The sequence below is a fragment of the Hyperolius riggenbachi genome, chromosome 1 (genome assembly GCF_040937935.1).
Source record: "Hyperolius riggenbachi isolate aHypRig1 chromosome 1, aHypRig1.pri, whole genome shotgun sequence".
Lineage (NCBI taxonomy): Eukaryota > Metazoa > Chordata > Amphibia > Anura > Hyperoliidae > Hyperolius > Hyperolius riggenbachi.
In genome coordinates, this window is record NC_090646.1 from 527363832 (window position 1) to 527380240 (window position 16409).

The following is a 16409-nucleotide window of genomic DNA, read 5'->3' on the forward strand; positions in this document are numbered from 1 at the left end:
AGGGCACATACACACATCCAATTTTGATTGGCCAATTTTGCCACCTCCAAGTAGTGGGATAAAAGATTTTGAATATTGTGAACAGATTGGGCCTGATTCACAAAGCAGTGATAACTCAGTTATCACGCCTAAAAGACTTTAGGCGTGATAACCTTTGCACCGCTGAGTTAGCATCGCTTTGTGCTCTTTATCGCGCGCAAAGTCCCGCGCACAAAGTTTTGCGAGCGCAATGCAGCGCCCATAGGGTTTAATGGGCGATTTGCGCGCTTCGCGCTGTGTGCTGCGCGGCTGCGCGCACAAAACTTTGCTCGCGGGAATTTCACGCGAGTTTCTTCTTATCACGCCTAAACTGAGTTTAGGCGTGATAAAGGGCTTTTCATTGGCGTGCAAAGTGTTTGCACCGCTTTGTGAATCAGGCCCATTGTGTAGGGAAGATCTCATACTGCATAGAAATGGTAAAATTGGTCAATCAAAATTGGATATGTGTACCAGGCTTTAGTGATCCCCAGATGGCCACCAAAAGTCAATCATACTTCATATATCGAAGTGTAGATATTCCCCCTCCCCTCAATGTCATTCAATAGTCCCTGTACCAATGCAGTGTATGGAGAAGGAAAGGTTAAAACTTGGAGCAGGACTGTATTTTTAAAGTACATTTAAAGTGAGAAGCACATGGTAGCTGCCATATTTATTTCCTTTTTAAACAATACCCGTTTCCTGGCAGTCCTGCTTCAGATATAGTAGTGTCTAAATCACACACCTGAAACAAGCATGCAGCCAATCCAGTCAGATTTCAGTCAAAAAAATCTTATCTACATTATTTTTCATGGTCTGTGGCAAAAAGCATTATGCTAGGCACACCATATTCTTCAAAGTATAGTGATGCACCCTGACAGTGAAAAATGACGTGCCAGACTAGGAGGATAACCAATCCCATGTACAATGTAGAAGAGAAGTCGGCACCGTCTTCAGTTGCAGTAGTTTATTATTCAGCTTAGTCATGAAAAACACGACGTTTCGGAGCGCAGCTCCTTTCTCAAGTGATGACTGCTGACCAGCAGTCATCACTTGAGAAAGGAGCTGCGCTCCGAAACGTCGTGTTTTTCATGACTAAGCTGAATAATAAACTACTGCAACTGAAGACGGTGCCGACTTCTCTTCTACATTGCTAGGCACACCATACAATTTTCTGGCAGATTTACCTGCCAGATCGATTATTTCCAACATGTCCGATCTAAATTTCGATCAATTTTATGATTAAAAAAACGATCCGAAAATAGAAAAAACTAACGAAATTCAGATCGGACATGTTGGAAATAATCGATCTAGCAGGTAAATCTGCCAGAAAATTGTATGATGTGTACCTAGCATTAGAGGCAGAGGACCTGCAAGACAGCCTCCATAGTCATCTCTCTTCAGAAATGCATTAAAGCACACAGAAGAGCCCCACTCTGAGAAAGTAATGGCACAAACATGGTGATGGACCAGAGATAGCAATTAGCAAATAGTACGGTCATTTGTCTTTGCACATTAGAGCCTTGCTAGAAGATATACCTCCACAGTATATTGCAGAGAATTGATTAGCAGTAAGATTTGAAGCATGTGACAGAACAACAGTAAAATCCCCCACTGAATCCATTTTGTAACACAACACAAGAATGTGCTACAGAAGCATTGTGTAAACAGTAAGACAACACTGTATTGTACTGCAGAATATTTAACAAGGTAAATTAAAAAGCACACACTAACAATAACTGGTATTATTCCGTATCTTTTCTTACATTTGAATCCTTGAAAGTGGAAGTAGCACAGAGCTGGAAAGCTGATATGTAAATGAAGGAAATGACAGAAAGTTATTGCCAATTCATTTGATTTCCTATGTTTATCCAGCTGGCCACACTGCACCCTGCCGGAGGATTCATTTATGTCTGTTATTTTATTTCATCTCCCCAGCTAAACGCTAATCTCACTTTATGCTCCCATCATTAGATGGACATGCAGCTAGTTATAGTATGTGGGGCTGGGCACTGCCGTGCTGAATTGACGAAGTTGGGAATAACTTTTCTGCCTCACATGACAGAGCATATTAATGGCCACAGCTTTCTTACACTCCCAGGACTCATGAAATGATCACGGAAAAGGGAGCAATTGTACCAAGATCATATTCACTAAACTAGAAGAACATTTATTCATAATCCACCCGGACAGGGAAATGCCAAGAGCCTTGGCTGTAATGGAGGTGAATTTTAATAGAGCACATTGCAGTTCCCCAGTGGTGTAGGAAGGCTAATGGCTCCCTTATTGTGCAAAGGGCAGCATCATTATTATGTATTTACATAACACTGGCATTTTCTGCAGTGTTTCACTGAGTGCATCAGCAGTGTTTATGCCCTGATTCCGTATCTTAGTTTGGGCATGATCGCCTAAGCAGCAAGTGTGTGGCAGCAATAAACAAAAGCAAGCAAGCTACTATACTACTATACCAGTGGCAGTATCCCCATCCATTATTGTTAGAGATGCTAATAGTTCCAGAGGGCATGCAAATTTCATGCAAATTGTATGTAACTTGAAATGAGGCTAATCAGAGGCACTTCCTGCTGATTTTTATTGGTCCAATTTCAAGCTGCATACAATTTACATTGAAGTGTACCGGAGGCGACATGTGACATAATGAGATAAACATGTGTATGTACAGTGCAAAACATATTAATAACCAGGCTGCTTTACTTGATTTATTTTGCTGCCTGAAAGAGTTAAAGGATACCCAAAGTGACATGATGAGACAGACATAGGAATGTACAGTGCCTAGCACACAATTAACTATGCTTTGTTCCTTTTTTCTTTCTCTGCCTGAATGACTCAGTCCTGACAGGAAGTGACTACAGTGTGACCCTCACTGATAAGAAATTCCCCTTTTTATCTCTTTCTTGCTCTCAGAAGCCATTCTTTGCCAGAAAAGTGTTTTATAGTTGGAATTTCTTATCGGTGAGGGTCACACTGTAGTCACTTCCTGTCTGAGTCAGGACTGAGTTAGCCACTTACATACCTGATATTTAACTCTTTCAGTCAGAGAAAGAAAAAAAAGAACGCAGCACAGTTATTTGTGTGCTACTCACTGTACATACACATGTCTATCTCATCATGTCACATGTCACTGCGGGTTTAGGCATGGAAGTGACAGCTTCAGTTTTCGGAATATAGTAAACATCACTGATAAGCAAATTACAGCATACAAGTTTTCCTGTCAGAATACAACTTCGGAGAGCAGGGGGAGATAGAAAAAGGTCAATAGTTAATGTATTTTCATTTAGGGACACTTAATAGGCTGCCACTGAGCAAAGACAACACAACATTCAAGCTACTTTGTAAATGTTTAAATATAAAATAAAACCATGAGATAGATAAAAAATATATACTATATATATCTTTAGGAGTAGGAGGATAAATACAATTGTTTATTTTCCCCTCAGGTTCAGTTAAATCTGCAGCAATCACATTGATAAATTAACAGGTAGCTTGCCTAAAAAAATGTGAACTTCCATTTTTTGACAGGACTGTGGAGGCACACATGTGCAGAGTGTCAAAATTGGGAATTTGATTTTATTTTAAGAAGTAATGATAGGTACAAACAATACAATTTTCTGACAGATTTACCTGCCAGATAAATTTTTTCCAACATGTCTGATTTGAATTTTGATTGATCTTCAAATCGATTTTCCCATCAATTTCTGTAGAAGTGAATGGAAATTGATCGGAAATACGATTGGAAATTCAAATTACACATGTTGGAAAAAATCAATCTGGCAGGTAAATCTGCCAGAAAATTGTATTGTGTGTACCTTGCATTAATATATAATTAAACAAAAACAGTGTGATGCAACCCCTAAGGCATACTGATCCTTTATGGCACAGGTGTCAAGCTCCAGGCCTGGAGGGCCAGATCCATGTCAGTGTTTAGGATGGACTGAGAAAGAGTGGGATGTGTTCTACCTGATGGACCACATCTTTCCTGAGTCAGACCCATCAATTAATTTGAGCTGTGTCAAAAATGTGTGAGGACGTCGGCCCTCGTAGGACCGGTTTGACATCCTTGCTTTTTGGCCTATGCAAGCCGGTATTGCCCAGATACCAGCCAATCGGTGTAGTGTCCCACCCTCTGAGCAACACCAGCCCATCTGGTTTGTAACATTTGGGGGTACACTGAGGGGAAGTAGGGCCTGAATAAAAACTGTATACAATACTTTTGTTTACTTCCGCATAATTCCATCTTTTTTTTTATTTTCTTCTGTGTTTTTCTTTTTTCTTCTCCTGTTAGTGTTCAGCCTTTATCTGTGTTCTTTTTATTAGTATGTTCTTCTTCCAACTAGTTGGCAGCATGATATCCCACTGTCCATACTCAATGGATCCCACCAGAACACTGATCAGGAACCCTGTCACTATCATATTTAAATATCCTACTAGCGCTTCACATTGGTCCATTCATGTATACTAATGGAAACTGTCAATATGGAATTCAATTAAGACCCCTGCACTAAATTTCAGTATTTCCCCCTGGCTATCCACATCCTGCTTTTTACCTATTTACATGGGAAGGGGTGGATATCTGGGGACCCCTACTCCCTTACCTCCTTCTGGGAGCCTAAAGTGGGGAAAAGCATAAAATTAGGACAATGTCTAGTTTGCAAAGGTGTGTGGGCGGGATTATCTCCTCAACCCTTTGGAGAACCCCCTACTTTTATGGACCATATGAACTGGTATGTACTTTCGATCTTCTGGGACTTCAGGTCTGATGACTTATGAAGAATATTACATAATTGGAGAGAAGAATTCATTTCCCACTTAAACGCACACAAAAAACACACCAAGGAAGGCATGGTTAGGCTGATTTACTATCACATGAATCAAAAGACACCTGCAAAGAAAACTCATTGCCCACAGCAACTAAACAGCAACCGTTTTAAAGTTGTCAAATTAAACCCCATTAGTTGCTCTGGGCAACTGCCCCATTTTTCTCCAGTATTCTTTGTACTTGTCTAGATAATTCAGCACCACTCATTACTTACCCTGAATTAGAATTCACTGGATGAAGGATTACTTGGGGTGCTCGGGGAGGGACTTCAGGCACAACATCTAAAACAGATGCAAGTAATACATGTATAGTGTTAAAACACCACATCAATACATTTGCTTGTTGTTTTTTAAGCAATACAATTAATTAAGGAAAGGCACATATATTAAGAAATATTTGCACATCTCCCCCCTGCCCAATCACACACTCACACCTGCACCCTCAGCGGCTTTTACTTGGAATTCAAGGGGTCATTGCAGACATTATTTGCGATGGTCACCTAAATGTTCATATCGTTTTTCAAAGGAAAGCCTTGACTTAAACGTTGAAACAATTACTTATTCTCAACATAGACAGCAAGGATTAGATGTCCTATTATACTTTGTTGTGTATTACAAAATATTGTGGTAGAACAAAAGGAAATAAATATGGCAGCCTACATATCCTTCTCAGTTGTCCTTTAATACTTCCAGGGCAGGATTTCTTTAAGCCATTCACTCCTATTTCTTCTCTCTCTCTCTCTCTTTTCTCTACCATCTTTTGAAGTCCATGCAGTCCATGAATACTTTATATCACTTCTCGGCATGGTTCCTCCAATTCCTGTCCTCTGAAATCCTTACTATTATTATAAGTGATTTTGACATTCAGTCACCAAGAAAACTTCTGTCACTCACCTCCTTGTCTCAGTGGGCTTGATTCACTAAGAAAGATAGCATGCCTTATCAAAGATAACACGCCTTATCAAAGATAACATGCCTTATCAGAGTAACATAGCGAGCGCTACCAACTTATGCCTGCTAATTGGCAATGATGAGCGTTCTACTCGTCCTGCCCTAAGCACCTGCGGGTTCGAAGCGCTCGCTATGTTACTCTGATAAGGCGTGTTAACTTTGGTTAGGCATGCTATTTGTCTTAGTGAATCAAGCCCAGTGTCTCTGTTTCTGGCTTGTCTCAGTGGTGCACTGGTCTAACTCACACTGATGGCCATACGCCTGACCTGATATTCACTCTCTTGATTTTATTAAAGCTCTGCTCCCTCTCTCTGTCCATAACTTACTTAACTACTTTCTCTCCTCCTTTTCCTACTAGACTGGCCCAAGTTCACTCACATATTAGCAGAAACTACCGCAACCTAGACATGCAATCTGTCTCTGATGCCTTGGCTCCTCTCCTCACATCATCCTTCTCTTACCAAGACTCGGCAGCTACACACTACTACACCTCAGTCACAAAAGTCATGGATGCCTTCGCCCCTCTTACCAATGTCTGCCCTCATCACGTGAGTCACCTACCCTGACTGATCAAAGCTACTAAACAGTTGAAAAGGAACTCTTAATGTAGCTCAAGGGTGTTGGAGAAAAAGTAATACCTGAGGACTTAATTTCATATAAAAAAGCCTTAACCTCTTGAGGACCATGGGCTTAAACCCCCCTAGTGACCAGGCTATTTTGTTAAAAATTGGTCGCTGCAGCTTTAAGGCCAAGCTGCAGGGCCGCACAACACAGCACATAAGTGATTCCCCCTTCCTTTTGTCCCCACCAACAGAGCTCTCTATTGGTGGGGTCTGATCGCTCCTGCAGTGTTTGTTTGTTTTTTATATAAATAATTTTGTTGTTTTTTTATTAAATGTATGTATTTTTTTTTCCCTCCCACTCCCCAGGCAGCCAATAACGGCGATCGGCTGTCATAGGCTTCAGCCCCAGGGGGACAGCCGTGTCACACGGCTGTCCCCAGTATAGCGCTGCTGCAGATCGCAGCGCTGTACAGTACAATTAAGCGGCGGTTTCGCCGTTACAGTCTTCGAGCAGCGATCGCCGCTCGGAGACTGAAGGCGGAGCTCAGCTCCGCTTCGCCCACCAAGCAGGAGATGCGCGCGCAGCCTGCGCACAATCTCCTGCAAATGTAAGCCCCAGGACTTTATGCCAATTGGCGTTAGGCGGTCCTGGGGCTGCCGCCGCGGCCTCGCCCATTGGCGTGACACGGTCGGCAAGTGGATACCATATATACTCGCAAGCAAGCCGACCCGCATATAAGCCGACCCCCCAACTTTTACCTGAAAAACCAGGAAAAATGATTGACCCTCATATAAGCCGGGGGTAGGAAATGCTGGCCGCGTGATCCCCCCAGTGTGTCCCAGTATAGCTAGTATAGTGCCCAGTATGGGTAGGTAGTGCCTCAGTATAGCTAGTAAAATGCCCAGTATAGCTAGTATAGTGCCCAGTATAGCTAGTATAGTGCCCAGTATAGCTAGTATAGTGCCCAGTATAGCTAGTATAGTTCCCAGTATAGCTAGTATAGTGCCCAGTATAGCTAGTATAGTGCCCAGTATAGCTAGTAAAGTGCCCAGTATAGCTAGTAAAGTGCCCAGTACAGCTAGTATAGTGCCCAGTACAGCTAGTAAAGTGCCCAGTATAGCTAGTATAGTGCCCAGTATAGCTAGTATAGTGCCCAAGTATAGCTAGCATAGTGCCCCAGTATAGCTAGTATAGTGCCCCAGTATAGCTAGTATAGTGCCCCAGTATAGCTAGTATAGTGCCCCAGTATAGATAGGTAGTGCTCTCAGTATAGCTAGTAAAGTGCCCAGTATAGCTAGTATAGTGCTCAGTATAGCTAGTATCGTGCCCAGTATAGCTAGTAAAATGCCCAGTATAGCTAGTATAGTGCCCAGTATAGCTAGTATCATGCCCAGTATAGCTAGTATAGTGCCCAGTATAGCTAGTATAGTGCCCCATTATAGCTAGTATAGTGCTCAGTATAGCACCCCAGTATGTGTAGGTGCCGCCCTATTCAAATTCAAAAGCCAAAAAGTAAATTTAAAGTAAAAAAAAGAAAATCATATTTAATTAAACCTTATTAACCCGCCACCTTCCCTCGTAGCTACCAAACAAATACATGTTAAAAAATGGTGACAGTTTTTTTAAAAAAAGATAAAGATGAGCTTTTTTGATATGTATGTAATGAGGATTTTGTGCTATTATTTTAGCATACAAGGTGCTTTAATTATTGATCGGGTACACACAGAAAAAAATAAACCTTTTTTTTCTGAATAATATATTGGAAACATAATTTAAATGTTGTTATAGCTGGGAAAACTTGGCAAATAAAATAGGTGTATTTTATGTACAGTAGCATTGTTTATTTTAAAACTATAGTGGAGGGAAATGAAGAAATTGTGTATTGTTTTTCTTGTATTTCCATATAAAATTCATAGAAAATAAAGTAATTACTGAAAACAAGAATCAACCCCAAAAAGCCTAATTTGTGGTGAAAAAAAACAAGATACATATTATTTAGGTGTGATAAGTAGTGATAAAGTTATTGGCAAATGAATGGGAGAAGCGCTACAGGGGAAAATTGCTTCCGGCCTTAAAGAGACACTGAAGCGGGAAAAAAATTATGCTATTATGATTTGTATGTGTAGTACAGCTAAGAAATAAAACATTAAAGGGACACTGTAGAGGGGTCAGGGGAAAATGAGTTGAAGTTACCCGGGGCTTCTAATGGTCCCCCACAGACATCCTGTGCCCGTGCAGCCACTCCCCAATGCTCCGGCCCCGCCTCTGGTTCACTTCTGGAATTTCAGACTTTAAAGTCTGAAAAACACTGTGCCTGCGTTGCCGTGTCCTCACTCCCGCTGATGGCACCAGGAGTGTACTGCACAGGCCCAGTATGGTCTGTGCCTCCGCTGTGCGCTCCTGGTGACATCAGGGGAAGCGAGGACACGGCAACGCAAGCGCAGTGGTTTTCAGACTTTAAAGTCTGAAATTCCAGAAGTAAACCGGAGGCGGGGCCGGAGCATCGGTGAGTGGCTGTGTGGGCACAGGATGCCTACGGGGGACCATTACAAGCCCCAGGTAACTTCAACTTATTTTCCCCCGACCCCCTACAGTATCCCTTTAAGATCAGATACATCAGTCTAATTGTTTCCAGTACAGGAAGAGTTAAGAAACTCCAGTTGTTATCTCTATGCAAAAAAGCCATTAAGCTCTACGACTTTCAAAGTCGTGGACAGGGCTGTTTTCTGACTTTTATTATCTCAAGTGTTAGTGAACTAGTTACTGTTTCTCTGCCAGAGGAGAGGTCATTAGTTCACAGACTGCTCTGAAAGAATCATTTTGAATGCTGAGTGTTGTGTAATCTGCACATATTATAGAATGATGCAATGTTAGAAAAAACACTAAACATCTGAAAATAAAAATATGATAATATTTTCTTTGCTGCTAATCTTCTAGTAATTATTCATAGTACACAACCAATTCATTATATATTTTTTTTTCGCTTCAGTGTCTCTTTAAGGTGAAAACAAACTGCAGGCTGAAGTGGATAATGACAATTTAGTATATGATGTGTATTGTTTTGATGAATGCATGCAAAATAAATAAACACTGGCTTGACCCCCTGAGTTACAATTAGGGAGCAGGACCTTGACAGAAAATGAATGTAAAGGTAACATTTTAGAAACAAAAATATCTTTCCATGGCTTTAAGACTTGGTAAGCAGAAATCTTGCCATACTCTTGTAAAATATGTAACTGAATTATATATTTAACATGTGCAGGGACTCCCAAGAAGCAGGGCCAGTGAGTATGCATAATGCATCCAAGTATATGCATGACGCATCCAAGTGGGGTCAGGGAATATGGATAATGGATCCAAGAGGGGTCAGTGAATATGCATGATGCATCCAAGAGGCCAGTGAATATGCATGATGCATCCATGATATAGCATTCAAATATTTATTAAAAGTGCCACAGACATCAAGGGAAAAGAAATGACGCAGAAGCTCTTGATACTCAGCACTCAGCTCCCCAGGGCTAAAGGAGTTACCTTTACCATATACTGCTATGATTACAATCTTAATATGTTCAATATTATGCCACCAACCCTTGCATGCAACACCCTTACCTGGAAATATAAACTGCTGTTTGTATTTGTAGTAATGAGAACCTTGCAGCAAAGAGGGGCATGGATGGGAAGTGCTGTTAGACCCTAAAACATAAAATCAATAGAAGGTATTTTAGATACATTATGTTCATATAAATAGTCTCAAATAAGCAATTATGTGTTTGAAACACAGCCTAATAAAGAGACATGAATATGGACATGAATATGAAGGATCTTCAAACCACCTGGCAAACTAGCATCATATTTAGTACTCATACGACAAGTCATCCTGCTGAGTTTAACAGGAAAATGGAAAACCACCACTTGGAACTATACAACCTGTAATTGAAACTCTCCAGTTGCACCAAGATTTATAGTTTGGAGTTGATCCACCTTGTCAGACCTCACACTGTAAAGCAATTTGTAAACAGTAGTCATTACGCTCCATGACAGACATGCAGAGGCCACATATACTGTAAGCACCTGTCTGCTGTCTTCTACAATTTTCTATGCAGTGGTTGCATGGATACAGCATTTGATGGGCCAGATTCAATCATTTCTGTTTCTAAAATTGTCTCTTGGAAGTAGTTAAGATAAAATAATTCCTAAAGCCCATCTCCAGGAAAAATTAAAAAGTCTACCATAGTAAATACGGGTCCCCTCATCCCTCACAGTGCTGCAGCCCCCTCAGATGGGTAGCAGAGTGTTGTTTGTCCTGCATCTTTCAGACAACACATTGGTATTTGGGTAGTTATCATATCACTTATAGAGGAACTGTACTAAAAGTAACATAATTAATAAAATTGCTTATTTATTATAATATTCATTTATAAATTATTTAGTAAGGGTTTGGCCATTGTAAAATCTTTCCTCTTCCTGATTTACATTATGAAATATATCACTGGTGGTGACATCTTTAGTTCTGTGTCGCGGGGATCAAAAGGTCTGACGAGAAGGCATTTACTGGGGGAAACTGCTAGCAGGTGCACTGCACACTTGCTTCTGTGTTCGATGATGTTGGGTGTCCACTGAGATCTGAAGGTTTGTCAGGGCAGCACGCTGCAGGGACACTTTTGCATCAAGGCAGACGCTCGGGGGTCCTTGGGCAATTGCCTCCTTTACCTTAGTGGTAACGCAGTCCCTGTCTGCCTCTGACATAGGCAACATGTGTTCGAATTTCAGCTTATCCTATTCAGGAGCTGTTCAAGCCTCCCATAAAATGCAAAAATACCTTTCTGATTTAAATTTGCATCATGAAATTAAAAAAAAAAATACCAGCATCTGCAACTACCATATTTCTGTTATGACAGGTTTACTTTGGGCCTGTACAAAAGTGTTCTCTCAGTTACAGCTGCATGCGGTTTGACTGATTTATGCAATGGCTTTTTACATTTCATTATAGCACTGGCAATATATCTTCCTAATGTCACAGGCTCTGCAACACTCTTTTGCAGACTGTGGTTCCTCAAGCCGGCCTCTCTATAATAAAAAAAAATAAAAGACTAACGGGACTGCAGAGAGTTCACCTCCCAGAATGCTGGACACTAAAAGATGACAATCCAATAGGCAAACGCGGGGGGGGGGGAGGGGGGGGAGGTTACAGCTGCCCAGAATCCCCCCTCAGACCAGGGCCGGTGCAGTGTCTGGAGACAGGCACAAGTTGAGACACCAGAATATCTGCAGGTATCCTGCAGCTCACAGCACTGCCCCCTTTCTTTCCCTGCTACAGTTGACTTTGGATGTAGAAGCAGCGAACGTACAGAGCATGGAGCAGCAGTGTGTGTACAGAGCATGGAGCAGCTCAGGGGGAATTTAACAGAGTCAGGTATAAGCACAGCCCTGTGCCCTGCTGTGTGAATTCTTCACTTTCCCCTTCATTACCAATGTCGGCTGTCCTCATTATTATCTGTATCCAAACTGCTCCTGATCGATCGTGTTGTAGGTCGGCCGGTTGGACAGGAAATTGCATTATGTGTACCCAGCATGATGTCATACCATATATTGTATTGTGCATGGCTGAGGGAGACCTTTTTAGGAATCCCCCCCTTGCAAATCCTAGGTTTCCCCTGAACCCGGAGGGTGATTACAAGCTTTAAATTTTTTGTCCTGTCATTACAGATCCTTAAAAAATAAGATAGAGGTAAAATATCTTATTTTGCATATTATGTGTGTTTTTGCATTTTTGGGTGTTTATTTGTGCAGTTTTATGCATCATTGTAAAGACTTTGGTGCACAGCAGGAATGCTGTGTTTGGCAAGATGATGCATCCAGCAAAACACAATTTTACCTATCTAAAAAAACATACTAAAACATAACTTTTAATAGATTTGGTTAAAAATAATGCCTGTCTCTGCAGATTTCTCAATATATTCTGGGGAGGGGAATTAAAAAATCCATGAAAGCCACGCATAGCCTTCATTTAGCTCTAATCAATATTATGGTCTATCCCTTTCCCGCAGATGTATATAACAACTACATACTACACACACATTATCCTACCACAACTCAACATGTTTCACCCCTTTAAAAGAGGGGCTTCATCGTGGCAAATATGAAAGTGCAAGGTGCTACCAGTGTTAATACATAAAGTGAAGCATCAAGAAAAATAAAAAACAGATATGTAAATCTGCAGCATAGCCTCACCGATATCTGTGCAGGCCGTGAGACTAAGATGATGCATCCCCATGCGTTCCCCACAGTGCATAGGGCTATGCTTGGGGGCTCAGGCTGATATACAGTTTCAGTTTATTTAGTGTTCCCTGATGGACTTCACTTTTTCTTAATCATCAAAATCATTATTTTAGGAAGTCTACTCTTATTATCAATGCTAAAATGTAATAAACACATAGGATGCCTGATCCACTAAGATGAAGGATTGCACACTGCGATTGTTTGGGTCATACCCTGAGGTGGCCTCAGATGCCTGATGGGAGGTCATCTCATGCTGTCCACGTGTGTAAAAAGTGGGGCCTTGAAAAAAGTTTTTTGAGAGCATATCTCACCCTTTCAGGCCTTATTAACCCAACCTCTAACCATGCAAGCTGAGTGAAGAAGACGGCAGAGCCTGGGATAATAGTTTCACCTAAACCACAGAACTTTAAACATTGGAGGGGGTGTTTCTTTCAGGGAAAACTTGAGACAGAAAAACTTCTACCTTTGCAAAACACTTTTGTAGGTATATTGAGGGGCAAGAGACACGTCATCTACCTCAGGTGCCCAGGGTGATTATATATGGTCTATAATACTATTTGTAGACACCCATTATAGGGGGGGGGGGGGGACAAAACAGGCACTTCAAATGATAAATAGTGATTATAAATACCGTAGTGAATATATGTAAGGAATGAACCTGTTAATCATGAAAGTGCTGCCGAGACCCTGGCAGAATCTGTCACTTCCGGGTCTCAGGGCTTGTTCCCTGCCGCCGGCCCTGCCGGTGACTCACAGTCCACACACGCTGATAGGCGGAGGGCGCGTTCACAGTACGTCCTCCACAAGGGTAAACAATAGTCAGCTGACCCACTCAGCTAACAGCCAGGAGCAGCGTCAGCTGATCTCTAGCTGATTGTGCCTTGCTGTGTGATTGGTTGAGCGGGAGGTGGCCGGCCACTGATTGGAGAATGATTGCTATTTAAATGTGCAGAGTGCTCCCAGTCATCGCCCGTGATAAGCATAGCTTTGGCTAGTTGTTGGGTGCACACTCTGAATCCTGTTTTGATATTCTGGACCGTGACCTCGGCTTGTATTTGACTACTCTGTTGTATGTAGCCTCTGCTTGATTCCTGGATTACCCTTTGCCTGCTGCCTGGACCGACCTCTGCTAAATTACTGGATTTCCCTTAACTGTCACCTGGACGGACCTCGGACTGTTACTGGACATTCTCTGTAAGCCACTTGCCTTGGACAATAAGTATAGTCTACTCTCCTTATCAGTCAGCTAACAGTGTGCTTATAGTCTTGCATAAACTTGTCATATATCATCTTGGATGTCTGCGATCTATTTACATAATCTTGCATGCAGACTCAAAGGAACTGTGTCAGTTACATCAGTCACTTCTTGTCAATACCCTGCATGCAACTCTGCTTAAAGTGTCCCAATCAAATTACTATTGCTGTTACATAGCTTTGCATGTAGAGATTCATACTTGGATTACTGTACTTGAACTGTGTATGTGATACTGCTGAACTGTGTTGCTAGCCTCAGTGGTGACCTCTGGTGGTACTCTGGCTTTCTAGGCCTCAGCTGCTATACCTTGCACCTCCAAGGCCTGGGTGTAACCGAAGTCGGGCAGGTGTTATTTCCTCACCTCCCGTTCAAGCGGGGACGTGCCACATAGAGTGAAGAAGGTGGTGATAGATTGGGGCATAGCAGCTGAAAGAAAGCAGGAGATCTGCCAGGCATTACAATATATACCGTAAGTAACACAAACCTGTTTGTTAATGTATTTTTCTTTAAAGCCAGCTAACCACTGCTATTTTGTTACTCTTTACTGCTTTTCTACATTTGGGCACAGTACTTCTATTCTTGCATATTCTTGCTTGCTTGGCGAGCTGCATAATGGCCACAAGTAACTGGAACCTTGGGCTTTGGGACATTTAAAACTCCGGTCAAGGCTTACCATTGGACCAGAAGAATACACATGTGGAATTTCTCTGTAACAAATTTAAATAAGCCTCAATAAAATCTTTGACTTTGCTGCAAATGACCACTGGCTCAGATGAATGGTTCAATGGAAAGCTTCAACAATAAATTCAGATGTGTCAAAGTTTGGGTTCCCAGTCATCTGCAGTGGGGTTGAAGTTACAGATGGCGGTGAGCAGTTCTCCAAATAAATGACATTACAGAAGAAAAGAAGAATACATATTAGGAAAAGAATATTGGGAAATAGGCCTGAATTATGAATTACTTTAACACCGGATGTGTTTACTTCATTGAAATGTTTTTGTAATACTGTAGTATGTTTTATTTTTCCAGTTAATGCTGGCTGATAATTAGATGAGGGGTCATAAATAACCTCCTTCCACCTGTTTACTAGGACAAATCTTGCTGTTTGGTCATTGCCTACTTAAGGGGGTGACTAGCTAGCAATATAAACCCCCTCCTATGCTCCGGGTGTAGGATGAGTGTACATTCATTCTTGTCGCTTCTTGTTTTGCTGCATGATATTGCTGAAAAAATGTTTAGAATTTATATGTTCATCATCTCCACATTCCTGAATACCAACCTACTTAATTGGTTAAGAGGTTAATAGGGTGAAGCAGCTATTTTTAAATACAATATAAAAAAAAAATTGTCAATTCATATCAAATTCCTTTTAGCTTCCAAGAATGACATTTTTTCTTAAAAAAAAAATAATCTCTGATTAAAGCACATGATAAACCATGTTCTACGCCCAAAAATTAAACAATTCATAAAATTAGTCTTTATTATTACATTTTTAAAAAAGAAACATAATAAGTTTAACAGAATACTTTACCAGTTACTAATCCCAGAGGTTAAACTACTTCATCTGATATTGGTCAAAACCAACACAATGATTTTGTAACAAACCAACACAATGATTTTGTAAGGAGTGCAAAACCTACACTTATTTGATCCCATTAGTGCAGCCATGCTTTTTTTCCTTTTGTATAGCAGAAGGATCAGCACACTCAGTAATAGGTTGCAAAACGTTAAGCTCTTTTATCGGCTTGAAGATGGGTTGCTGCCCGAAACAGCATTAGGCCGGTGTCTGTCGCCATGCTTTGAGACACATTTTTTCTGGGAAGTGTGGATCTTGGACTCTATTCCCTCACAGACTCTTTATGCAAGTTGGCCAGCAGGCATTTGATGGACTTTGGGTGTCTTTGGCGCCTATCTACTGCAAGTTGCTGGTCCTTGTTCTACACAAAGTGCATTTATGGAAACTTTTTTGTATTAAAAGAGCTTAATGTTTTGCAACATATTACTGACTAATTGTCAATTGCCACCTGGTGCTCTGGTGGCTGGATCGTTGCACCTTACATACGACTAGGGGAGTGCGGCCAGATACTACTACTTTAATGCTTTTTTTTTTCCTGACATGCATAGCTTATGTTAACCATAACTTTTTATTTTGTAAATGCAGCTACATATAGGTATCATCAGGGCACTCACTCTGGCTCCTTCCCACAGCCCAAAAACATAAAACAAGACAAGACACAACATTTATATCATGCTTTTCTTCTGGCAGACTCAATGTGCTTCAGGGCTGCAGTCACCCTCTACGGGCAACCAGGATCATTAGGGAACCTTGTCCAAAGACTCCTTGCTGTTTTACATACTGGCTTGAGTTGGGATTCAAATCCTGTTCAAAGGCACAAATCCTACATCAAAGGCAACAGCCTTACCAGTATGCTATCCAGCTGACCCTGGTCGGCTAACTGGTTTCTTCCTTTGCACTATATACTATAGAGAGTGTAACAAGGGCATTAAACTG

The 16409-nt window shown here is 41.3% G+C and overlaps 1 protein-coding gene across 2 annotated transcripts in view; it reads right to left on the minus strand.

Moving 5' to 3' along the window:
• The window catches only part of KSR2 (kinase suppressor of ras 2), a 550925-nt gene that overhangs the window by 155261 nt on the left and 379255 nt on the right, over positions 1–16409 (minus strand). For both annotated transcript variants that reach the window (XM_068246131.1, XM_068246140.1), the window contains exons 11-12: positions 9973–10056; positions 5064–5130 (exon numbers count right to left, since the gene is read on the minus strand). In XM_068246131.1, the coding sequence (XP_068102232.1) occupies positions 5064–5130; positions 9973–10056 (151 nt within the window). The remainder of the gene's footprint in view (positions 1–5063; positions 5131–9972; positions 10057–16409) is intronic.